Source organism: Bubalus bubalis, chromosome 2 (genome assembly GCF_019923935.1).
Source record: "Bubalus bubalis isolate 160015118507 breed Murrah chromosome 2, NDDB_SH_1, whole genome shotgun sequence".
Taxonomy (NCBI): Eukaryota; Metazoa; Chordata; class Mammalia; order Artiodactyla; family Bovidae; genus Bubalus; species Bubalus bubalis.
Window position 1 is genome coordinate 178441720 of NC_059158.1, and position 24418 is coordinate 178466137.

Below are 24418 nucleotides of genomic sequence, written 5' to 3' on the forward strand. Positions count from 1 at the left end.
TGTCAAGCAGCTGGCAAGAGCTTAATAAACACTAGCCATTACTATTACTGGTGGTGTTTCTACGGAACACTATATTCCAAACAACTGATTTATGAAGAGACTTGACAACACAACCCAGCTGTGAGTGAAGAACAGCCACAGACCCTCTTCAGGGACCAAGAGAAAGGTTACTGGACCCCTCACTGGATTCCCAGAGGCCCTCCCAGGGCACAGGGGTGCCCACACCTCTCCCCAGGGCAGGAAGAGAACTCCTGCCTATATGCTCTGGCCTCCAGCAGCCAGGCCTCCTCCTCTCTAGAACTCTGAGAAAGAGGAAGTGAGGCTCTGCGCACCCAGCGTCTTCAGGCTACTGAGAGCTGAAGGTGGAGAAGAGGAAAAAGGGCCACACTGGTACAAGGGTGCCACCCAGATGCTGAGTAAGGTCACCAACTGCAGGGTCCTAGACGGGGCAAAGGAGGCCTTGTGGGCATGCTGCTACACAGGGGAGCCCCACGTGGAGTAGGGGAAGACAAGCAACTGTTTGCTTTGTCTCAGGTCAGACAGTGCTGACCAATAACCGCCCTGGAGTTGGTCTCAGAATCTTCCTCAACCCCATTCCTCCTGGCACCCATCACCAGTGGTAACTTGTTAGTGCCCGAGTCAAGGCCTCTACCCACGCCAACCACAAGGCTCAAGCCTCTTCACTTTCAGCAGAGGAAAACCACTTTCAAAGCGAGGGCACATTCCCTGTTTCACTTGTACCCAAACACCCGGCTGGGATGTGTGCCTGACTTTTATCCACTTCACTCCAACAGTACAAGGTGGGGCTGAAATTAGAACCCTTGTCCTCCAGGGCATTCATCTGTCCCTTCTTCCAGACACAAGCATCTGTGATGTCAAGTTACTGTACAAGGCCCAGGGTGGCGGGTAAGGGAAACAGGGCTAAGTACACAGAGGTGAGTCAAATGTGGTTGCTTTGTTACTCAGTGCAGAAAACAGTTGTTGCAGAAATGAATGAAGAAGCAGTAATGAGAGAGGCTATCCCTGCCCTGCGGGAATCTAAGATCTCCTCCGGGGCTCTGTCTGGTGCAGGCTCTGCCCCAAGAAGTAAAAAAGGCACCCCCAGGTGGGAAACTAAAGCCCCCCCGGACATGGTAATGAGTGGGAGGCTCCTTCTCGCTAAAGGGCTGGGAGAAGGAAATGGATCTCCTACACCTTTCTCTCGACCAGGGGCCTGCTCTGGGTCTCTTCACCCCAACCCCAGCCCCAGAGACACGCAGCCCCAGCTCTGCGGAGTGAGCCTGAATGGCTGGGGCTGAACCAAAACCCCGTGGCTGGCAGGGAGGCCCCTGGGGCTGGCCACGAGCTACTGAGGTGTTAGGAGGGGAGACCAAGCACCTCTACTTGCCCTGCTGGGCCCCGACGCTGCCCTCCCATTGCCCCACCTGCAGAGGAAACAGCTGTGGGTGCCCAGGCCCCAGGCTTGATGTCAGCCAGGGCGGCCAGGCTGTGAGCACTGAGGTCACTGCAATCTCTGCCTGGCCAGTTCTGTTCCTGCTAGAGGTTTATGGAGCCCCTGCCACAGGCAGGCTTCCTGCCAGGCCTGGGGATGCAGGAAGAGCTTGGCCTGGGGGCAGAGTGAGCAGGAGCAGTGGATAATTACAGAGTCAGCGCAGGAGGCACTGAGTCAAGTACGGTGACTCTGGGACCAGTGTGACCTTATTGTGAAACCTGGCCTGGTCCCTCGTTAGCCTGTGATTTGGAGGAAGTTGCTCAACCTCCCTGAGCCTCAGCCTCCTCGCTGGGTGATGGCAGTTTCGACCTTGTCAGATGATGATGCCAATGAGAGATGGAAAGATGTAACCCAGGGATGGTCACTCAACGCTGTTACCAGTGTCTGTACTCAACACCATGAGAAGACGGAGTGGAATACGTGGGGTGGCGGTCAAGAGGCAACATTCAAGAAAGCAATGAGAGGGACTTCCCTGGAGGTCCAGTGGCTGAGAATCCACCTTGCAATGCAGGGGATGCAGGTTCGATCCCTGGGTGGGGAACTAAGATCCCCCATGTTGCAACTACGAGCTCGTAAGCCTCAGTGAAAAGATCCCAATAGGGGCAACAGAGATCCTGCGTGCCACAACCTAGACCTGGCGCAAATACACAAATAAATTTAAAAATAAAGATTTAAAAGAAAAGAGAGCAAGAAGGGATGAAGAAGCTACACTGGAAGGGAAAACGGGAAAGAGTGAGACCTCAGGCTCATGCGGTTGGGGGCAGAACACGGCAGCAGAGGGGACCCCGGGAGCCAAGGCAAGAGTGTGCGGTGTGGCTGGGGAGCCAGGGAGTGGAAGGAGGCGAGGAAGGAAGGGTGGCCCCGAGCCCTCCTTGGTTCTGAAGGCCAGTGTGCCTCAGGGGGTGAGCTTTCAGGAAGGTGGGGGACGGTGTGTCTCCGGGTCATGACACTAAGCAGCCCTGAATCACCTGATGAGAAAAGGCATTCCCAGTTTCAATTCTCTTTCACGCCTTGACTCCATCAGGGCAAGGTCTCAGCTCACAGGCCTGATCATCACAGGCCTCAAAGTAACTGCTTTCCACAGGCAACTGTAACCACCAAGGATTCTGTAACACTGTTATGCTTTTGTCCTTATGGTAATCTTCTACTTGGAACAAGTGGCTTCTGCTAACAGGGGTGATACACATTTTCCCATGGAAAAATACATTTAAAAGCAAGCCATTTACAGGAAAACTCTAAAGAAAGGAGGGTACCAAGGTGAGATGCCGAAAGGGCAAAACCACTCAGGTTGTACATCAATGGCCGACCTTCCGGAAACGGGGCTGAGGGCACTGGGGGCGGCCCACGTTCTGAGCTGGGGGCGGGGGGCCGGGTCTAACGTGGATCTTGGAGAGAAGACTGTGACCGAAGGGATAGCGGCCGGTGGAGCACTGAGCCAGCGGGGTGGACAATGAGCTGTCCTCCTCGGGGCAGTGGGCTTCAGAAGGACCCCCACGGGAGACATCCTGGAGACAGACAGGATGTGGTTTGTAACCTGCCATGTGGCGATGGAGGGAGAGGCGGCTTGTTTCTGTCGTGTGAGCTGTAACCGTGGCTAGAGGAGTGTCTATCACCCGGATTCGGGTGTTTCCATGACCTCCCATCACACCAGGGGCTTTCAGGGGCAATGCTGCCGCCTCCTACCCCTTCTCCAGCTGCCCAGAGCCTGCAGGCGGTCCAGATGCCAGTCTCACCGGCTGTCAACTCAGGGGCTCAGACCAGGGTGGCCCACCACCGCCGTCGGCCTGAGCCTCTGGGGTTTCCCCAGACATCTACCGCTAAAACAGGGACCGTCCCGGGCAAACTGTGAGGCGCTGGCCACCCCACCCCAGACGGTCCTTAGAGGGTGGGAACCCTCGAACCAGATCCTGTGCGGCTGGAATTGCTGTCTATGGGGCCAAAGCAAGAGGATCACACTGTCTGCATGGGTGCAGCTCCCCAGTGACCAGCTCATGTTTATATAAACAATATCACCTGCCTCAGAGTCAGCCCCCAACCTTCTCGAAAAGGCTCAGGGACACCACAGGCCATGACTTGCTCCACAGCTCTGGGTGCTGCTGCGGCCACCACCCTCTCCACGACCACCGCTAAAGGGACAGCTCGTGGGAATTTGCCGTATGACTCAGGGAGCTCAAACTGGGCTCTGTAATAACCTAGAGAGGAGGGAGGAAGACTCCCGAGGGAGGGGACAGAGGTTCACCCGTGGTTAATTCATGTTGATGTATGAGAGAAATCAAACCCATGTTGCAAGGCAATCATCAATCGATAAAAAGTAAATAAACATTTTGTAAAAAGGCTCAGTGACATTAGTCCTTTTTAAGAAAATATGTTTCACCTTGAGGAGAAGCCTCCAGCTCAAGTTCAGAATTCAGGGGCCCCAAAGATGCCACCTTCCAGGCTAGGGAACTGTTCTCAAAGGGATGTTTCCAACCCTGACGCTCAGGGGTCCACAAAACTGTCTCCACCCCATGCTCCAAATTATCTGAAGCACCCGTGTCCAGCTAACACCGCCTGCTCAGCATCCACACCGGCCCCTTTGTCTCACTGTCCTCTCCTCAGGCCCCATTGACGGGGGTGGGGGTGGGGTGGGGGGGGGGGCTCCCCTCACACACCTTCCTGTGCTTGAAGTCCACTCACACCTCAGGGTTTGGCTCAGGGCACCTCTCCAGGAAGCCTCCCTGAAAGCTCTCAGCAGAAGACACTCCTGGTTCCTTCTATCCTCTTCCAACACCCGATCTCACCTGTGGCGGCCAGATGGGGCTCCCCCAGGGACTGAGCAAGCCTGGAGACCCCCAGAGGGAGGGTTCACATCAGCTTCGCACCCCACCCCCACCTCCGTGCCTCCTCTCCCGGCAGTCAGGAGTCAGCATACAGAACTGACTCATGAATGGCCAAACCGATGACATCTAATTGGGAGACATTCCAACCGTCTTTCCACTGGTCACTGAAGGAAGCGAGGAGGGCCTCAAGAGGCTGGTGCATTCAGCCCCCATGTGCAGACAAAGTGAACAACACACTCACCACCCAGGAAAGACTGCTGGGCCTGCCTGACGATTCTGTAACGACCCAGGGCCAAGCCGGAAGGACGAGGCGCTCTGGGAAGCTACTACAAAGGTATGGCCCCACTGGGGTCACACAGGGTTCCCAGACACTTGAACTGAGACCTAAGAACAAACAGCATGTGGCCGTGGAAGACCAGGACGTGTCCCGGCCGCGATCCCAGAGGAGAAAAAACACAGGGTTTGGGAGCCGAGGCTCCGGGGCCATGGGACCCCCTGCCTCGGTTTCTGCAGCAGCACAGCCAGCCTCATAGCTGCGAGGATCTACGGGAATAAAGGATGCAACGTGCTCAGCACAGTCAGGCTCTCCCCGAACCTGGGGATTATTCCGGTCAGGACGGCCCAAACAGCTCATGGCGAGGCCGGAGGGTGCCAGGCAGCCAGGCCTCTGCGGCCCAGACTGAGTCGGACATTAATCCGGCCTCATTAGCCCCGACCTGGAGGGAGGAGAAACGGGGCTGCCCGCAACCAGCTGCCGGGTCAGACCTGGGACACTGGAACGGCGGACACCGGGAGGCTGAGTGACAAGCGGCCCAGGGGTGCAAGAAGGAAGGAAGGAAGCTGGATGCAGGCCGGGGAAAAAGGCAACCGAGGGTGTGGCCGAGGACAGGTCAGGGCAGTGGAAGGAGACAAAGAACAGACAGGCGTGGGTGAGCATGCCCCCCCAAGCCGCTCCAGAGCATCAGTGGACTGACTTCCAGGACAGATGCCGCAGGGCTCTGCCCCTCGCGGGGTTGCCATGGCTCTTCAGAGGCAGCTGGGCGTTTATTCAAAAGTCTGTCTGAGAGTCACCCTGTTAGGGGAAGGAGCCAACCACGGACCGGAAACCCCCGAGGTGTGCAACCATCCACGTCACTGCTCAGCAGGAAGGAGCCAGGGTGGAGCAGGCTGAGATTAAGGCCCTGGCTGCGGCGGTGCCCGGCCACCTGTGGGGGCAACCTGTGCAGCGGCTCTGGGAGGCCAAGGGCCACCTGGATGCTGGCGGCACAGGTCATCTGTGGCCATGCCGGCCTTCCTGCCGTCCCTCAAACACACCAGTCTGCTCACCGCTCCCAGCTTTTGCTTTTACTGTGTCCAGGCCACACGTGACTGGCTCATCTCAAGGCCACCTCCTCCCGAGGGCCGGCCTGACCATCTCATCTAGACCAGCCCACTCCCCACCCCAGCGAGCTCTCCCCAGACAGCGGCAGCAGCTCAACCCCTCATCTCTGCGGGTCCTTGTGTCTTGGCTCGGGTATCAGCTGCTTCACAAGGCCTTCCACCACCCTATACAATTGTACACCCTCCCCCAGCTCTCCCCCTGCCTCCCTGAGCTTCCTTCTTCTCTGCGTCGTAGCCTAGATATTTGCTGTCTTTCTCCTCCCACTGGAATGTCAGCTCCAAGAAGACAGGGATTATCATCGGATTTGTTTGCTACTGTATCTAGAAATGGTGTCTGGCATGTAGTAGGGGCTCAGTAAATGTTTGATGACTGAATGAATAAGTGCGTATGAATTTTTAAAAGCAGGGGTTCTGGTTAGAGTGCCTAGGGTCCTATTTGGGCTCTTCCACTTACTGTGTGACTTGTGACCATTTACTTAACTTCCGAGAGACCCAAGGTAATCAATCAGTAAAAGGAGAATAACAACAGCACCTGTCTCACGGGATTACTGCGGGATTACATGAGATCATGCATATAAAGAGGTGAACACAGAGCCCGGCCTCCTGTAAGTACTCAGGACTGTCCGGCTGTCAACACCGGCCCTCCCATGCAGGTATTTCTTGCTTATCCGCTCACTTGCTTATCCTCTGCTGCTTGCACTCTAGCATCAGCTCCAGCTGGCCCTGCTCGCCCCTGGACCCCCAGTGCCTAGCACACTGTGGGAAGAGAAAATCAGGCCTCCTCTCAAATCAAGGAAGGCGCAGTTTGCAGACACAGCCACAGCTGGAGCAGGAGCCTCACCGATCTGTTTCTCCAGGGCAGCTGCCTCACAGACCGTGGCCCGGGGCAGGATTCCGGGGTCGGTGAAACTTGTCTGCAGCAGGCAGCTCATGACGAAGAAAAACAGGATGGCAGCAATGATGGGGATGGCGAGGGTCAGGTGGCGGGCCAAAAAAGGACAGCTGGAAAAAGAGAGGGAGAGAGACGTGAGCAGATACCCCGGGGGCTGCCTGGGGCACAGGGTTGCAGCTCCAGGCAGGCACTGTCATCCCAGCAAACACCCCATGGTCCTGAACGGATGCAGAGGTACGGCCCCTGGGTGAGTGCGGCCACACGCCTTTATGTCCTTCCGCTCTGCCCTTCCGTGCCTAGAGCAGACATCACTAATTGATCCTTGCACTTTCTCCCTGAGCACCTGGCAGACGTGACCAATAGGTCCTGGCACTCAACCCCTGCACTTGGCTGCAACCTCCGAATCCTTCTACACACAGAGTTTCAGGCAGGCACCACCAATGAACTGGACTGTCACTTGAGATGACTCATCCATGAAGATGTTCACGCATTTATTCGGTCACTCCACATGTGTTTACTGAGGTCTTTTCAGTCTTCCTGGTGGCTCAGGTGGTAAAGAATCCACATGCAATGTGGGAGACCGGGGTTCAATTCCTGGGTCAGGAAGATCCCCTGGAGAAGGAAATGGCAACCCACTCCAGTATTCTTGCCTGGGAAATTCCATGGACAGAGGAGCCTGGTGGGCTACAGTCCACGCGGTCTCAAAGAGTTAGACACGACTGAGTGACTAACCTAATTCCAGTCTTAAAGGCAATACCTTTAACAAGCAGCAGGGATAATGGCTGCTTGTGAGGAAGAAAGAGTCCCCCTGCTCTTTCAATGAGGCTTAGTCTAGTGGGGAAAACAGATACGTAAACAAAGAATTGCCACACAGGGCGTAGCCTGTATAATGGGGAAGACAGAAGTAGCAAAACAGTTAGGAAAGACTGGCTGGAGGAGAGAAAGCCTGAGCTAGAACCTGAATAAGTCGGGTCCACCAGGTAAAGGGGGGCTGAGGGGAGAGCCTGGCCCAGCCACTGTCACCCAGAGACCGGCATCCCCGCTCGGTTCTATCAGGCCCCCTGGCCCTGGTGAGCCCCAACAAACAGCCTGCGCACGGGTCTAATGCTGAGGCCCACCTATACTATTAACTACCGTCCTGCGTGGCCTTCCCTCCCAGGGCCAGGGTGGACCCCAGCAGGCTGAGAAACTACTACCTGGGGATGACTGGCCACTGGGAGGCCTGAGTCAGCCCAGGTTCCAGGAGCTGGTGAAGCAGCAGGAACAAACCTGTGGGTTATCTACATACTGTTTCTGGAGCCTCTGCTGTCGGAGGGTCTGGCCTCTAGAGAGACCCTTCCCTTGAGGAGCAGAGACTGCCAAAACCAAGGGCTCCCAGGGGGCCATGTGCTGCACCAAACACATCAGCGGTCCCCAGGCCTGAGCCTCAAACAGAGCTGGGCCCTCCGTGTCACCCACGTGACAATTCAGAAAAGTTCATGTACAACTAGACTTCTTGGGAGACGGAGAAGACCTGAAGTCTGAGACTTGCAGAGCCCTCAGAGACAGCAAGTTCTGGCCGCCTGGTTTTACTGAGGGAGGACCCCAAAGCCCATGGGCAGATCCCAAGTCATCCAGCCGGGCAACAGCTGGACGGGGGTCTCCAAGCTCCCAGCAAATGCTCTGTCCATTTCATTCAACAAATACATGTATTTTCTATTGTACTGTAAAACAGTTACTGTATCGAGTGGCTACTACATACCAAGCCCTGTTCTTAGCACTGTGGGTACAACAGTGAGAATAAATTCCTGTTCTCATAGGGAAAGGCAAGAAGCTAACAAAAGCATAAGTACCATATGTCAGATGGAGGTAAGTGTTTTGGAGAATAAGTCAGGGCAGAGGTGACAGGAGGCTGGGGTGCAGCTGCCTCTATTATAGGGATGGTCAGGGAAGGACAGGAGAAAGTGTGGGAGGGAGCCAGGTGGCTCTCTAAAGGAAGAACATCCCAAACCATGCAAAGGCCCTGAGGTCGGAGCGCACATGGAGGCCACTGTGCCTGGGAGGGAGGGCACAGGGGACAGTGGGAGGAGACGGGGACAGGGAGGAAGCCATCACCAGGGCTCCAGCTCTTATCTAGAGAGCCACAGGATATTCAGATCTGACGTGGAATTAAAGGAGCCCTCTGGCTGCTGCGTGGGGCAGGAAGCAGGGCAGAAGCTGGGATGCCTGTGCAATAACGCACCAAACCCAACAGAAGAGAACACCATTCACAGCAGGAAAGGTCCCTGCTGAGAGCCCTGGGAGAGTCCTCTTACCCTCCAGGCCCTCACCGACAGCGTTCCCCTACCCGGGGCCCCCACCGAGCCCCCACCCCAGTCTAGGCCCAGGTGAGCTCTGGGCCTGAACCCAAACCTTCTTGCCAACGCCACCAGCCCAGGTGAGGAAGAGCAGAGACAAAGAGGAGATGCTCTACCAGCCCTCCTGGAACCCAGAAGTCCTCGCTGCCCCTCCCTCTCTGGGGACAAGCCTGGCACCCATGAAGACATCCCCTCAGTCCAGAGGAAGTCCTGCTTCTGAACGGACCAGATCCCACACTACAGGGTCACAGGGGCCAGCCTGAGCAAGCACCACTTCCTCCTGCCTCAGCTAGGGCCCTGGCTGGGAGGGCCTGGTGGAGCCCGAGGGAGGCTGGAAAACGCACTTTCAAAAGACCCACGTGGGCCGGCCCAAGGAGGTGGATCTGAAACTCAGCCCAGGGGCTGTGCTGGGGACCGGGGGAGCTTCCCCAGAGCTTCTGCTTGCTTGTTATTGCAGAACTTTTTAACCCACCCTGAGTCAGAAAGGCAAGCTGAAAGGGAGAATCTAATTTGTAGAAAGTCTTCACCTTGCTTCAAGGGGAAGCCCAAGGTTGCAGAAACAGGGCCTGGCAGCTGCAAAGGGTACCTGGGGGCCCCTGTCTTTGTGGCAGCCCAGCCAGGGCCCTTGGGAAGGGTTTTCTGGTGATGACAAGTAATAGCAGCAGCCAGCTCTAAACGCCTATCACCAGCTGAAAGCTTACGTGCCTAGATTCATGTCATCTCGTGACACCCTGAGGGGATGGGTAATGTCATAAATCCTGCTTTACAGATACGGAAACTGGGGTCTGAGAAGCAAAGTGACGCCCCAAAGTCACTCACTTAATGCCTGGTGGAGCTGAGATCTGAACCCACTCTGCGGGCTGCAGAGATGGCATTCCCGACCACCTGGGTAACTGAGTAAGACCACAAAGAAGGGTGGGCAGCAGAAGAGGGAGAGGTGGGACTCACGCAGCCCGAGTGTGTGTGCATGCAAGGAAATCAGGGAGCAGGTGGCTCAAGCTGGAGATCAAGGGTACAGTGGAAAACTTCTGATACAAAGATGTGACCTGGTAAAGGGACACGCGTCCCTTCCTCCATCCCTAAAACGGAGAATCTGTGTGGGCCAGTCCTGGGTCACTGGCGACATGAAGAGGTCAAACGCCCACGGAGACAAATATGACCTGTCACACAGAAATACTTCGGACTCGTGAAAAATAACAAGGCGCTACAGCTGTTCCTGCCATGGAACCAGCCAGAAGGTGCTCTGGAGTGTTGGGAAGAGAAAGCAAGCCAGGAAGTCAGGAGGCGGGGGCAGGGGCCTGGGAGATGTCTGGGGGACCACAGGAGGAGAGGGAAGAGCAGAAAGCTCTGGAGAAAATGAGGAAGGTGCTGAAGGGGAAAGGGGAGGTCTGAGAGGCCCAAAGATGAGGGTCTAGGGTGAGAACCACTGAGGGGAAAGTTAGGGGGTCGGGTCTGCGAGTAGAGAGATGACCAGGGGACCCTGGAGGGAATAGGGAAGATGGCTGGGGAAACTGGAGGTGAGAGTATATAGCCAGAGGCCAAGGAAGACATTCAGAAGTTGTCTGGAAGGGATACAGAGATAAGATGTCTGGAGGGGTCAGAAAGAAGCTGGTGGCAAGAGACAGTCCAGAGGCTAGGATAGGAGCTGCAGAGGCCTGGGGCAGCTTCCAAGAAGGCAGAAAGGATGGGCGTCCTGGAGAGACACAGGGAAGGCGGTGTTCCTGGCCAGAAGCTGGCAAAGGCAGAGTGCCAGGGAAGGAGGGGGTACTAAGGGAGGGGCAGGGATGAGGCGGCTGGCAGGGACGGAGGGGACCAGCTTAGATGATGATCCACATGGGCAAGGGGGAGATGCCGAGTCTGGGAGGGTTGGAGGGGACCAGGAAGGACAGATGGGGGATAAGCAAGGAGACGGGAGGCCCGAGGGCAGACTCTGAGAGGCACAGGGAAGATGCCGGCCAAGGAGGGGCTGGGAAAGGAGGGTGCCTGGCAGGTGCTGCAAAGGGTGGAGAGTCGGGGAGGTGGAAGAGGAGACGGGGTGCCCGGCAGGCGACCAGAGGAGCTGGAGTGTCCATCAAGGCCTGGGGAAGGTGAGGTGAGCGGCAGGGGGCAACGGGGACCGGAGGGGACGGGGCACCTCGGGGGGCGGGGACGGGGAGGGTTGAGGGGCGCCGCGGAACTCACTCGAAGACGAAGAAGAGGACGGTGGTGGTGAGGATGAGCAGCAGCGTGAGTGCGAAGACGCCGCCGTGGCCGGCCAGCATGAGGCGGCCGCCGCAGTAGAAGCGGTTGCGGCCCGGGAACACCTCCCACTTGCGCCGCGGGCGGCGGCCGAGGCTCCCGCTGCCGCTGCCGCTGCTGCTCCAGCGCGGCGCGGCGGCGGGCGGCGGGGGCCCGGGGCCCGGGCCGGGGGGCGCGGCGGGGCCGGGGCGGCGCGCCCCGGGGGAGGCGGGCGGCGGGGCGGCCCCGGGGCTGATCTGCTGGTACTCGCAGTCCTTCATGCGGCCGGCCGCGGACCTCGGCTCCGCGCCCCGCGGGCCGGCCGGGCCGCACGGGGACCGGGGCCGAGCGGAGGAGGTGGTAGCGCCGGCGGCGGCAGCAGCGGCGGCGGCGCGCGCGGCGCTCGCTCGCAGGGGACGGCCCCATGGCCGGCCCGCCCCGCCCCGCCCCACACGGCCTCCCGCCGCAGCGCCCCCTCCGCCCGGGCCCGGGATGGCGCTGCGGCCGCGCGGCGGCCCGGTCCTGACCCGCCGCAGGGCCCGGACCCCATCCCCCGCCGCTCCGATCGCTGCCGCACGAGGACGCGGCCGCGGAGGCGCGCTCCAGGACGCTTTCTGCTCTTTTGCAGTCAGACCATTTGTTGGGCGTCCCCTGGGTGCCGGGCACCGTGCCAATCCCCGAGATTTGAGAGGTGATCTACTCACATCTCTGCCCCTTCACCCAGCTCTGCAATCAGGACCCAGACCCAGTTTTCCTATCCCCTGATGGGGGTGGATGCCACAGGGCCCCAGTGTTTTTCAAGAGTTCAGGGTATATTCGTTTTTTAATTGCTGTGTAACAAATTACTACACATGTAGCGGCTTAAAACATCATCTTATATCTCACAGGTTCCAGGTCAGGGGCCCAGGACAGCTTAGCTGAGTCCCTTGCTCAATCTCAGAAGGCTGCAGACAAGGTGTCAGCAAGGCTGCATGCTCATCTGGGAACTCAACTGGGGAGGAAAACACCTGCAAACTCACTCAGACTTTGTGGGCAGAACTTATGACTGTCTGACTGAGGGCCTGGCTGTCACCTAGAGGCCTCTCTGGGGTTCCAGAGGCCATCTGCAGTCAGTGCCTTGAGGTCACCCCAGTTCCTTGCCTTGTGGGCCTCTCCAACACAGCTGCTTACTTCCTCAGGCTCACAAGGAGAGTCTCTAGCTCCAGGCTGCTAACGCAGAGTTTAAATAACATAGCTTATACATGTAACTGGAGTGACAGCCTGACACCTTCACCATGTTCTATAGGTGAGAAGCAAGTCACAGGTCCCACTTGAAGTTCAGAGAATCACACAAAAGCGTGAATACCAGGAGGCAATCACTGAGGCTCACCTTAGGGTCTGTCCACCACACTGGGATTACTGGAAAGCTTAAGGAAAAGTATAGGAAAAAGAGACAACTGGAGACTAGGATAAGAGAAAGGAAGTCAGAATACAGGATGCAGAGGGGTAAATACAGCAACTGTGACCTTCAGATCAGATCAGATCAGTTCAGTCGCTCAGTCGTGTCCAACTCTTTGTGACCCCATGAATCGCAGCACGCCAGGCCTCCCTGTCCATCACCAACTCCCAGAGTTCACTGAGACTCATATCCATCGAGTCAGTGATGCCATCCAGCCATCTCATCCTCTGTCGTCCCCTTCTCCTCCTGCCCCCAATCCCTCCCAGCATCAGACTCTTTTCCAATGAGTCAACTCTTTGCATGAGGTGGCCAAAGTACTGGAGTTTCAGCTTTAGCATCATTCCTTCCAAAGAAATCCCAGGGCTGATCTCCTTCAGAATGGACTGGTTGGATCTCCTTGCAGTCCAAGGGACTCTCAAGAGTCTTCTCCAACACCACAGTTCAAAAGCATCAATTCTTCAGCGCTCAGCCTTCTTCACAGTCCAACTCTCACATCCATACATGACCACAGGAAAAACCATAGCCTTGACTAGACGAACCTTTGTTGGCAAAGTAATGTCTCTGCTTTTGAATGTGCTATCTAGGTTGGTCATAACTTTCCTTCCAAGGAGTAAGCGTCTTTTAATTTCATGGCTGCAGTCACCATCTGCAGTGATTTTGGAGCCCAGAAAAATAAAGTCTGACACTGTTTCCACTGTTTCTCCATCTATTTCCCATGAAGTGATGGGACCGGATGCCATGATCTTAGTTTTCTGAATGTTGAGCTTTAAGCCAACTTTTTCACTCTCTTCTTTCACTTTCATCAAGAGGCTTTTTAGTTCCTCTTCACTTTCTGCCATAAGGGTGGTGTCATCTGCATATCTGAGGTTATTGATATTTCTCCTGGCAATCTTGATTCCAGCTTGTGTTTCTTCCAGTCCAGCATTTCTCATGATGCACTCTGCATATAAATTAAATAAACAGGGTGACAATATACAGCCTTGATGTACTCCTTTTCCTATTTGGAACCAGTCTGTTGTTCCATGTCCAGCTCTAACTGTTGCTTCCTGACCTGTATACAAATTTCTCAAGAGGCAGATCAGGTGGTCTGGTATTCCCATCTCTTTCAGAATTTTCCACAGTTTATTGTGATCCACACAGTCAAAGGCTTTGGCATAGTCAATAAAGCAGAAATAGATGTTTTTCTGGAACTCTCTTGCTTTTTCGATGATCCAGCGGATGTTGGCAATTTGATCTCTGGTTCCTCTTCCTTTTCTAAAACCAGCTTGAACATCAACTGTGACCTTAAGGACCCTTAATTGTTACACATGCCAAAAGCCACTGATGCATGCCCTTGGTGCCGAAGATTCTGGATTTGATGAGCCTCCCCTCTTGCTCCTTGGCTGTGGAACAAAGTCACAAAGCTGGACTCACAGGTTCAAGGACAGATTCCTGTCCCATCTCAACTGGATCTTCTTGCAACCTTAATTCTGGCTCTTTGTCACTTTATAGAAACCAAAACAACCTGGTTTCATTGTCAGCTACCCTCCTGTCTACTTCACATTTCTCTATTTGTTTCTATCCTTTCCTCTCATCTTAAAGGTGCAGGCCTCATTCTGTCCATGGCCAACCCTCCATGAATGTCCTATCTCTCTTCCTGTTCATTGAGACTACAAATTCATGCTCAGTTCTCCTCTATCAATTAAAAAGCAAAACTAAACTAAAGAACCAACCACAGAAACAACTTTCTATGTTTGGCTACCTCCTTACTAGCTTCAGATTTATCTTTTCTCCTCTCATTTGTTGTTTTTCAGTAGTTCAGTCATGTCCAAATCTTTGCTACTCCATGGACTACAGCACGCCAGGCTTCCCTGTCCTTCACTGTCTCCCAGTTTGCTCAAACCCATGACCATTGAGATGGTGATGCCATCCAACCAGCTCATCCTCTGTAGCCCCCTTTTCCTCCTGCCCTCAGTCTTTCCCAATATCAGGGTCTTCTCAAATGAGTTGGCTCTTCGCATCAGGTGGCCAAAGTATTGGAGCATCCACTTCAGCATCAGTCTTTCCAATGAATATTGAGGACTGATTTCCTTTAGGATTGACTGGTTTGATCTTGCAGTACAAGGGACTCTCAAGAGTCTTCTCCAGCAACAGAGTTCCAAAGCATCAATTCTTTGGTGCTCAGCTTTCTTTATGATCCAGCTCTCACATCCATACATGACTGGTGGAAAACCTGTAGCTTTGACTATATGGACCTTTGTCCCAGGGTGATGTTTCTGCTTTTTAACATGATGTTTAGGTTTGTCATAGTTTTTCTTCCAGGGAGCAAGTTTGTCATAGCTTTCTTCTTTTAATTTCATGGCTGCAGTCACTGTCCCCAGTGATTTTGGAGCCCAAGAAAATAAAATTTGCTATGAAGTGATGGGACCAGACACCATTATCTTAGTCTTTTGAATGTTGAGTTTTAAGCCAGCTTTTTCACTCTCCTCTTTCACCCTTATCAAGAGGCTCTTCAGTTCCTCTTTGCTTTCTGCCATTCTTGTCTCTCATTCAGTTCAGTTCAGTTCAGTCGCTCAGTCATGTCCGACTCTTTGCGACCCTATGAATTGCAGCATACCAGGCCTCCCAGTCCATCACCAACTCCCGGAGTTCACCCAAACTCATGTCCATCAAGTCGGTGGTGCCATCCAGCCATCTCATCCTCTGTCGTCCCCTTCTCCTCCTGCCCCCAATCCCTCCCAGCATCAGACTCTTTTCCAATGAGTCAACTCTTCGCATGAGGTGGCCAAAGTATTGGAGTTTCAGCTTTAGCATCAGTCCTTCCAAAGAATACCCAGGACTGATCTCCTTTAGGGTGGACTGATTGGATCTCCTTGCAGTCCAAGGGACTCTCAAGAGTCTTCTCCAACACCACAGTTCAAAAACATCAATTCTTCGGCATTCAGCTTTCTTCACAGTCCAACTCTCACATCCATACATGACCACTGGAAAAACCATAGCCTTGACTAGATGGACCTTTGTTGGCAAAGTAATGTCTCTGCTTTTGAATGTGCTATCTAGGTTGGTCATAACTTTCCTTCCAAGGAGTAAGCGTCTTTTAATTTCATGGCTGCAGTCACCATCTGCAGTGATTTTGGAGCCCAAAAAAATAAAGTCTGACACTGTTTCCACTGTTTCCCATCTAATTCCCATGAATTAGAGGAACTGAATTCCCATGAATTGGGACCAGATGCCATGATCTTCATTTTCTGAATGTTGAGCTTTAAGCCAACTTTTTCCACTCTCCACTTTCACTTTCATCAAGAGGCTTTTTAGTTCCTCTTCAATTTCTGCCATAAGGGTGGTGTCATCTGCATATCTGAGGTTATTGATATTTCTCCCGGCAATCTTGATTCTAGCTTGTGTTTCTTCCAGTCCAACATTTCTCATGATGTACTCTGCATAGAAGTTAAATAAGCAGGGTGACAATATACAGCCGTGACATATTCCTTTTCCTATTTGGAACCAGTCTGTTGTTCCATGTCCAGTTCTAACTGTTGCTTCCTGACCTGCATACAGGCTTCTCAAGAGGCAGGTCAGGTGGTCTGGTATTCCCATCTCTTTCAGAATTTTCCACAGTTTATTGTGATCCACACAGTCAAAGGCTTTGGCATAGTCATTAAAGCAGAAATAGATGTTCTTCTGGAACTCTCTTGCTTTTTCGATGATCCAGCGGATGTTTGCAATTTGATCTCTGGTTCCTCTGCCTTTTCTAAAACCAGCTTGAATACCTGGAAGTTCATGGTTCACGTATTGCTGAAGCCTGGCTTGGAGAATTTTAAGCATTAGTTACTCTTATTAAATAAGAGTAGCTATTACTTCTTTAGTAAGAATAGCTACTACTTCCTTGTCACTTAATCATTTCTTAGCTTTTTGCAGCTTGGCTTCTATGTTACTCCCCCAAGAATTCTATCTCCAGTGGGTCACTAGTGGCCCATTTAGTGTGGTATAAACTGCCCATTCTCATCAACGCCCACAGTTCCCAGCCTCTGCTACAGAGAGACACCGGCTCCTGGCTAATGGGATGTGAGCGGAAGTGGCAGTTGTAATTGTTCAGTCGTTCAGTCATGTCCGACTCTTTTGTGATCCCTGGACTGTAACTCACCAGGCTCCTCTGTCCATGGGATTTCCCCCATGAGAACACTGGAGTGGGTTGCCATTTCCTTCTCTAGAGGATCTTCCCAACCCAGGGATCGAACCCGTGTCTCCTGCATTGACAGGCAGATTCTTTACCACTGAATCACCAGGGAAGCCAGAAGTGATAGGCTGTCTCATAAAACTCGCAAGTGCTGATCGCTGCTCTTCGTCCCATCCACTTGTGGAATGGAGACTCTGAGAACCTAGGAGAATATCAAACCAGATGTGTCCATTCCAAGTTTCAAGGTCCCATTCCTTCTCAGTCACAGAAAAGGCTTAGTAAGACTGAATTCAACTGATAACATTCAATAACATGCACTATATTTTTGTTCTATTTGTAGCTAATAAGTCTGGTGACTACAAGAAATAAGAGATCCTTCATGGGCTATCATGGAAGCTCTGTGACTCTCTGACCATGATTTGAGCTGAGAGTTTAAAGGCCCCAGCTTGTCGTTTTCTTTCTGCGAGGACCCTGATGCTCTCAGAATTCCTTCTGCGGTCATCCTACAGTCCCTGTAGTCATCCTCACTGCCATACAGTAAGTACAACAACCACTTGGGCCCCCAAGGCATTTGCTTTAGTTATCACGCATCACAAATAACCACAGGTGATAATTTGATTAATCATGTTGCCACAGCATGCCATGAATTAGCAGCATCACATTTCTCATTGGCAAGAAGCTCAACACATTCAAACCCCATGACACAACCAAAACAGTTCCCTAATCCCATCTTCTGAGTCGATTCCCTGGGACCCCTCCTAGAGACAATTTCTGTATCCCTCAGGGTCCTGCCGATGAGAAAGAAACCACACAAGTCACTGGAGAAAATGTAATAAACAGAATGGTTAGCCATTCTAGGTATAACATTGTTATTAGTTATCTGAAAGGGTGAAAAGAAAACAGATTCTATGGAGGCAGCAATAGTAAGAAGCATCTAAACTCCTAGGACTAGGAGAACAAAAGGAAGAGTTTGGAATTACTAAAACTTGGAAACTTAGAAGAGGGGTCCTACAGAGTTGAAACTCAGACCTCTAAGTCTAGTGTTGGTGGAGGAGAGACCAACACTTCTGAGAAAGAGGTGCTGCACAGATGCTGGTGGTGTCTCCGATTGGTACGCCATGAAGCGGGGTCTGCAATTTTTGGAAAAAACTGCAAGTGGATTCAGCTGCTGCTACAGGATGACACCGCTGCTGCTGGGGTGAAGGAGCATAGTTAGGATGATCTCACAGGAACAGGAAGCAAACTGAAGAAAGCAGTCTTTTCTTCCTCCTCTGAGCTCACTATCTCCCTCTAGTGGCCCTTATTGACAGAGTCAAACATAGAGCCCGCAGTCAATAGCAATGTGATTTGCAAAGTCCCAGGTCCAATATCTCATAGTAGAAAGTAGAAGGGTGGGTTTGGAGCTGAAACAATAACTTAATAACTAGCACAGGTACCTTCATAAAGTATTGGGAGAAAGAGGTGAATTTAGGTGAGGATTAGCTTATTTTTCAGGTGGAGGAAGTCCAAAAACGATGGGCCTCCCAGGGTCACTAAAAGTGACTGTTTCTGGACTAGAAATTATATAAGATTGAAAAAGTTCTCAGACAACATGAGTTGAAAGATGTGGTCATCTCTAAGGCAAATATCAGGTGAAGACTGTGGCCTTCCCACTTATTATTTCAGATGACCTCAATGTAGGCATCATTACATTGGAAGTGAGGCAAGGGGATACTAGGAGGAGATAAATATATCAGCTTGAAAATTCTATCTAGAAAAGAACTGGAGTGTGGTTGTGTCACATGGATCTGACTAGAAGCAAAGAGAGCAGAAATCTATTGTGCTAATTTTGTGTCAACTTAGCTAGGCCACAGCATACATATATTTGGTCAAATATTCTGGACATTTCTGTGAAGGTACTTTTCAGGTGAGGGTAACATTTAAGTCAGAAGGAGTAAAGCAGATTATCCTCCATAAATTGACTGGGTCTCATCTAATCAGCTGAAGGCCTTAACAGAAAAAAGACTGACTTTCCCTGAGAAAGAAGGAATTCTGCCAGTAGACCTGCCTTCAGACTTTTATTACATCAATTGTTCTATTGGGTCTCCAGCTGCTGGCCTACCCAGCAGATTGTGGACTTGCCAGCTTCCACAATCATATGAGCCAATTCATTAAAACCTCTCTATAGACAGATAAACAGATAGGTATAGATATACACACACACACAATCCTATAGGCTATGTTCCTCTGGAGAATTCTGACTTACACACCAAAAATATTTTGAGGTAATGGTATTGTCAAAGAAACCATGAGCCTAAATTGAAAAAAGAAAGGAAAAAAAAAAAACACGTTGACAACTTAAATATAACAGGAAATCTCAAAGGACCCTGAATAGCCAGAACAATTTTGAACAAGAAGAGTAGAGTTGGAGGTCTCACCCTTCCTGATTTCAGAACTTACTACAAAGCTACAGTAATCAAAACAGTGTGGTACCAGCATAAAGAGAGGCATAAAACAGACAGCTTAGGAACCCTTGCATATATAGTCAAATGATTTAATAAGGATTCCAAGACCTTTCAATGGGGAAAGCACAGTCTTTTCAATAAATAGTGCTGGGAAAACTGGATATTCACATGTATAAGAAAGTAAGAACTTTACCTTATTCCACATACAAAATTGAACCCAAAATGGATAAAAGCTAAAACTATAAAACCCTAAACATAAAAGCTAAAACTATAAAACTCTTAGAAGAAAACATAAAGCAAAATCTTCATGATACTGAATTTGGTGATGATTTTTCTGCATATGATACCAAAAGCATAGGCAATAAGAGAAAAATAGATGAATTGGACTTCATCAAAACTAAAAATTTTGTGCATTGAAGGGCACTATCAATAGAGTGAAAAGGCAACACATGAAATGGGAAAAAATATCTGTTAGAGTGAAAAGGCAACACATGAAATGGGAAAAAATATCTGTTAATCACATATCTGATTAAAATCCAAAATATATAAAGAACTTCAACAATTCAACAACAAAGAAACAACCCAATTTAAAAATGAGCAGGGCTTCCTTGGTGACTCAGTGGTAAAGAATCCGCATGCCAATGCAGGAGACATGGGTTCGATCCCTGGTCCAGGAAGAACCCACATGCCATGGAGCAACGAAGGCTGTGCACCACACAAGTTGAGCCTGGGCTCTAGAGCCCAGGAGCCATAACTACAGAAGCCCATGCACCTGGAGCCTGTGCTCTGCAACAAGACAAGCCACCGCAATGAGAAGTATGATCACTGCAACTGGAGAGTAGCCCTGCTCACTGCAGCTTGAGAGAAGCTTGTAGAGCAATGAAGACCTAGGACAGCCAAACATAAATAAATAAAATTATAAAAAATGGGCAAAGGATCTGAATAGACACTTTCCCAAAAGTATACAAATGGTCAAAAGCACATAAAAAAGATGCTCAACATCACTAGTGATGAGGGAAATGCAAATCAAAACCACAGTGAGATACCACTTCATACCCATGAGGATGGCAAGTATTAAAAAAAAAAAAAAATAGAAGAAGGGACGAAAAAGGAAAGTAAGTGTTGGTGAGGTTGTGGAGAAATCTGGATCCTTGTGCATTGCTACTGGGAATACAAAATGGTGCAACTGCTATGAAAAACAGCATAGCAGTTCCTAAAACAACAACAACAGCAGCGTAGAATTAACACATGATCCAGCACTATATACTTCTCAGTATATACCTCAAAGAATTGAAAACAGGCAACTGTAATGTTCATATGGCTTCCCTGATAGCTCAGCTGGTGAAGAATCTGCCTGCAATGCAGGAGATCCTGGATCAATTCCTGAGTCAGGAAGATCCACTGGAGAAGGGATAGGCTGCCCACTCCAGTACTCCTGGGCTTCCCTGGTGGCTCAGCTGGTAAAGAATCCACCTGCAACATGGGAGACTTGGGATCGATCCCTGGATTGGGAAGATCCCCTAGAGAAGGGAACAGCTACGAACTCCAATATTCTGGCCTGGAGAATTCCATGGACTATATAGTCCATGGGGTTGCAAAGAATTGAACAGGACTGAGTGACTTTCACTTTCACTTTTCAATGGGCTTCCCTTATAGTTCAGTCAGTAAAGAATCTGCCTGCAGTGTAGGAGACCTGCGTTCGAACCCTTCGTTGGGAAGATCCCCTGGAGAAGGAAATGGCAACCCACTCCAGTATCCTTGCCTGGAAAATCTCATGGACAGTGGAGCCTGGCGGGCTGCAGTCCATGGTGTCCCAAAGACTGAGTGACTAATACTTAATTACTTTTCAATGTTCATTAGTAGCATTATTTTAAATAGCCAAAAGGTGGCGCTATCCAAATATATGCATCAACAGACAAATAAACAAACTGTGGTGTATACACACAATGACGTTTCATTGTCGTATCTTTTTGCCCTTTCATACTCTGAGGAGAAAAGGAAAGATACAACCATCTGAATGCACAGTTCCAAAGAATAGCAAGAAGAGATAAGAAAGCCTTCCTAAGTGAACAATGCAAAGAAATAGAGGAAAACAATGCAAAGAAATAGAATGGGAAAAACTAGAGATCTCTTCAAGAAAATTAGAGATACCAAAGGAACATGACCCAGATAACCACGATGGTGTGATCACTCACCTAGAGCCAGACATCCTGGCTCAGGTCAAGTGGGCCTTAGGAAGCATCACTACGAAGAAAGTTAGTGGAGGTGATGGAATTCCAGTTGAGCTATTTCAAATCCTAAAAGATGATGCTGTGAAAGTGCTGCACTCAATATGTCAGCAAATTTGGAAAACTCAGCAGAGGCCACGGGACTGGAAAATGTCAGTTTTCATTCCAATCCCAAAGAACGGCAATGCCAAAGAATGTTCAAACTACTGCACAATTGCACTCATCTCAGTTCAGTTCAGGTATGTCCGACTCTTTGCAACCCCATGGACTGCAGCACACCAGGATTCCCTTTCCTTCACCAACTCCTGAAGCTTGCTCAAACTCAAGTCCATTGAGTCGGTGATGCCATCCAACCATCTCATCCTCTGTTGTCCCCTTCTCCTACTGCCTTCAATCTTGCCCAGCATCAGAGGCTTTTCCAGTGAGTCAGTTCTTCGCATTAGGTGGCCAAAGTATTGGAGTTTCAGCTTCAGCATCAGTCCTTCCAAGAGTATTGAGGACTGATTTCCTTTAGGATTGAATGGTTTGATCTCCTTGCTATCCAAGGGACTCTCAAGAGTCTTATCCAACACCACAGTTCAAAAACATCAATTCTTCGGCGCTCAGCTTTCCTTATAGTCCAACTCTCAAATCCATACATGACTACTGGAAAAACCATAGCTTTGACAAGACGGGCGCTCATCTCACTGCTAGCTAAAATTCTGCAAGCCAGGTTCAACAGTACTTGAACCATGAACTTCCAGATGTTCAAGCTGGATTTAGAAAAGTCAGAGGAACCAGAGATCAAATTGCCAACATCCACTGGATCATCAAAAAAGAGAGTTCCAGAAAAACATCTACTTCTGCTTACTTGACTACACCAAGCCCTTTGACTCTGTGGATCACAACAAACTGTGGAAAATTCTTAAAGAGATGGGAATAACAGACCACCTCACCTGCCTCCTGAGAAATCTGTATGCAGGTCAAGAAGCAAGTTAGAACCAGACAAGGAACAACAGACTGGTTCCAAATTGGGAAAGGAGTACATCAAGGCTGTATATTGTCACCCTGCTTGTTTAACTTATATGCAGAGTACATCATGTGAAATGCCAGGCTGGATAAAGCACAAGCTGGAATCAAGATTTACGGGAGAAATATCAATAACCTTAGATATGCAGATGACATCACCCTTATGGCAGAAAGTAAAGAGGAACTAAAGAGACTCTTGAGGAAAGTGAAAAAGGAGAGTGAAAAAGTTGGCTTAAAACTCAACATTCAAAAAACTAAAATCATGGCATCCATTTCCATCACTTCATGGCAAATAGAGGGGGAAACAATGGAAGCAGTGACAGACTTTATTTTCTTGGGCTCCAAAATCACTGCAGATGGTGACTGTAGCCATGAAATTAAGATGCTTGCTCCTTGGAAGAAAAGCTATGACCAACCTAGACAACATATTAAAAAGCAGAGACATTACTTTGCCAACAAAGGTCCATCTAGTCAAAGCTATGGCTTTTCCAGTAGTCATGTATGGATTTGAGAGTTGGACTATAAAGAAAGCTGAGTGCCAAAGAATTGATGTTTTTGAACTGTGGTGTTGGGGAAGACTCTTGAGAGTCCCTTGGACTGCAAGGAGATCCAACCAATCCATCCTAAAGGAAATCAGTCCTGAATATTCATTGGAAGGACTGATGTTGAAGCTGAAACTTCAATACTTTGGCCACCTGATGAGAAGAACTGACTCACTGGAAAAGCCCCTGCTGCTGGGAAAGATTGAAGGCAGGAGGAAAAGGGGACGACAGAGGATGAGATGGTTAGATGGCATCACTAACTCAATGGACATGAGTTTGAGAGAACTCTGGGAGTTGGTGAAGGACAGGGAAGCCTGGCATGCTGTAGTCCATGGGGTTGCAAAGAGTCAGACATGACTGAGCAACTGAACAATAACAACACACCTACAATGGAATGTTATTTAGCCTTAAAAAGAATGGAAGTATTTTTAAATTTATTTTTTATTGAAGCATAATTGATTTTCAAAGTTAATTTCTGCTGTACAGCAAAGTGACTCAGTTATACACATATATACATTCTTTTTTTTTCTCTTTTTCTGGCAGCACTGCAGAGCTTGTAGGATCTCAGTTCCCAGATTAACGACTGAACCTGGATCATGGCAATGAAAGCCTGGAATCCTAACCACTAGACCACCAGGGAACTCCCTATACATTCTTTTTTATATTCATTTCCATTATGGTTTATCCTAGGATATGAATATAGTTCCCTGTGCTATACAGTAGGAACTTGTTGTTTATCCATTCTATATAAAAAAGGAAAATTTCACACCTTCTATAATATGAATGAACCTTGAAGTGGTGATGGTTGCACAACAATGCAAATATACTTAATGCCACTGAAATTTATACTTAAAAAGGGTTAAAATGATGAACTTTATGTTATGTATATCTTACCCCCTCCCCACACACATACATAGGCTTTTGGCTGGCCAAGATTTAAAGTAACTTTTAGGCCCTTCATGCTTGTACCAGCAAGAAGTGGCTGAACATTCACCAAGGAGGTCATACTTCTCAAAGCCCATTTCCTGTGTGGTCATGAACGATAAATAAGCCAGGAGCTGTGAGAAGAGTGGAGAACGACGGACAAAGGAGTCTTTCCGAGAGCTAGTCAGGGTTAATCAAGGAACTCTCCCCAGGCCCAGGGAAGAGAGCTTTGACAAGTCTGACCATTAGAGATTCAGAACTGCTTTGGAAGTGACAGTTTTACATCTTCCATTCTCTTCTTTTCTGAATAGGAGCTTACACTGAGGTTACCCTATTCTTGCTCTATTATTGTATACTTTCTTGTCGGGTATGGATAAAAACTCCCAACAAAGGAGCAGATGGATTCACAAGAGAATTCCACCAAACTTTTTCTTATGGGTGTGTATACTTTTTTTTTTTTTTTTTTTTGGAGTATAGCTGATTTGGGGCTTCCCAGATAGTTTAGTGGTAAAGAATCTGCCTGCCAAGCAGATGTGGGTTTG

At 50.0% G+C, this 24418-nt stretch overlaps 1 protein-coding gene and 1 long non-coding RNA gene across 6 annotated transcripts in view; one reads left to right on the forward strand and one right to left on the reverse strand.

The window, feature by feature from the left end:
- ZDHHC18 (zinc finger DHHC-type palmitoyltransferase 18) overlaps positions 1–11503 on the reverse strand; it is a 28354-nt gene extending 16851 nt beyond the window's left edge. For 2 of the 5 annotated variants that reach the window (XM_025278658.3, XM_025278657.2), the window contains exons 1-2: positions 11101–11500; positions 6533–6693 (exon numbers count right to left, since the gene is read on the reverse strand). In XM_025278658.3, coding sequence (XP_025134443.1) covers positions 6533–6693; positions 11101–11417 — 478 coding nt within the window. In that variant the 5' untranslated portion in view covers positions 11418–11500. Of the gene's footprint in view, positions 1–6532; positions 6694–11100 lie in introns of all 5 variants that reach the window. The other 3 variants (XM_025278656.3, XM_025278659.2, XM_025278660.2) reach the window with 3 other exon arrangements.
- LOC112582962 lies at positions 10641–24412 on the forward strand. The gene is made up of 3 exons (XR_006549016.1): positions 10641–11006; positions 17071–17267; positions 24188–24412. It is a non-coding gene; the product is annotated as an uncharacterized LOC112582962 (long non-coding RNA).
- The last annotated feature ends 6 nt before the right edge of the window (positions 24413–24418 follow it).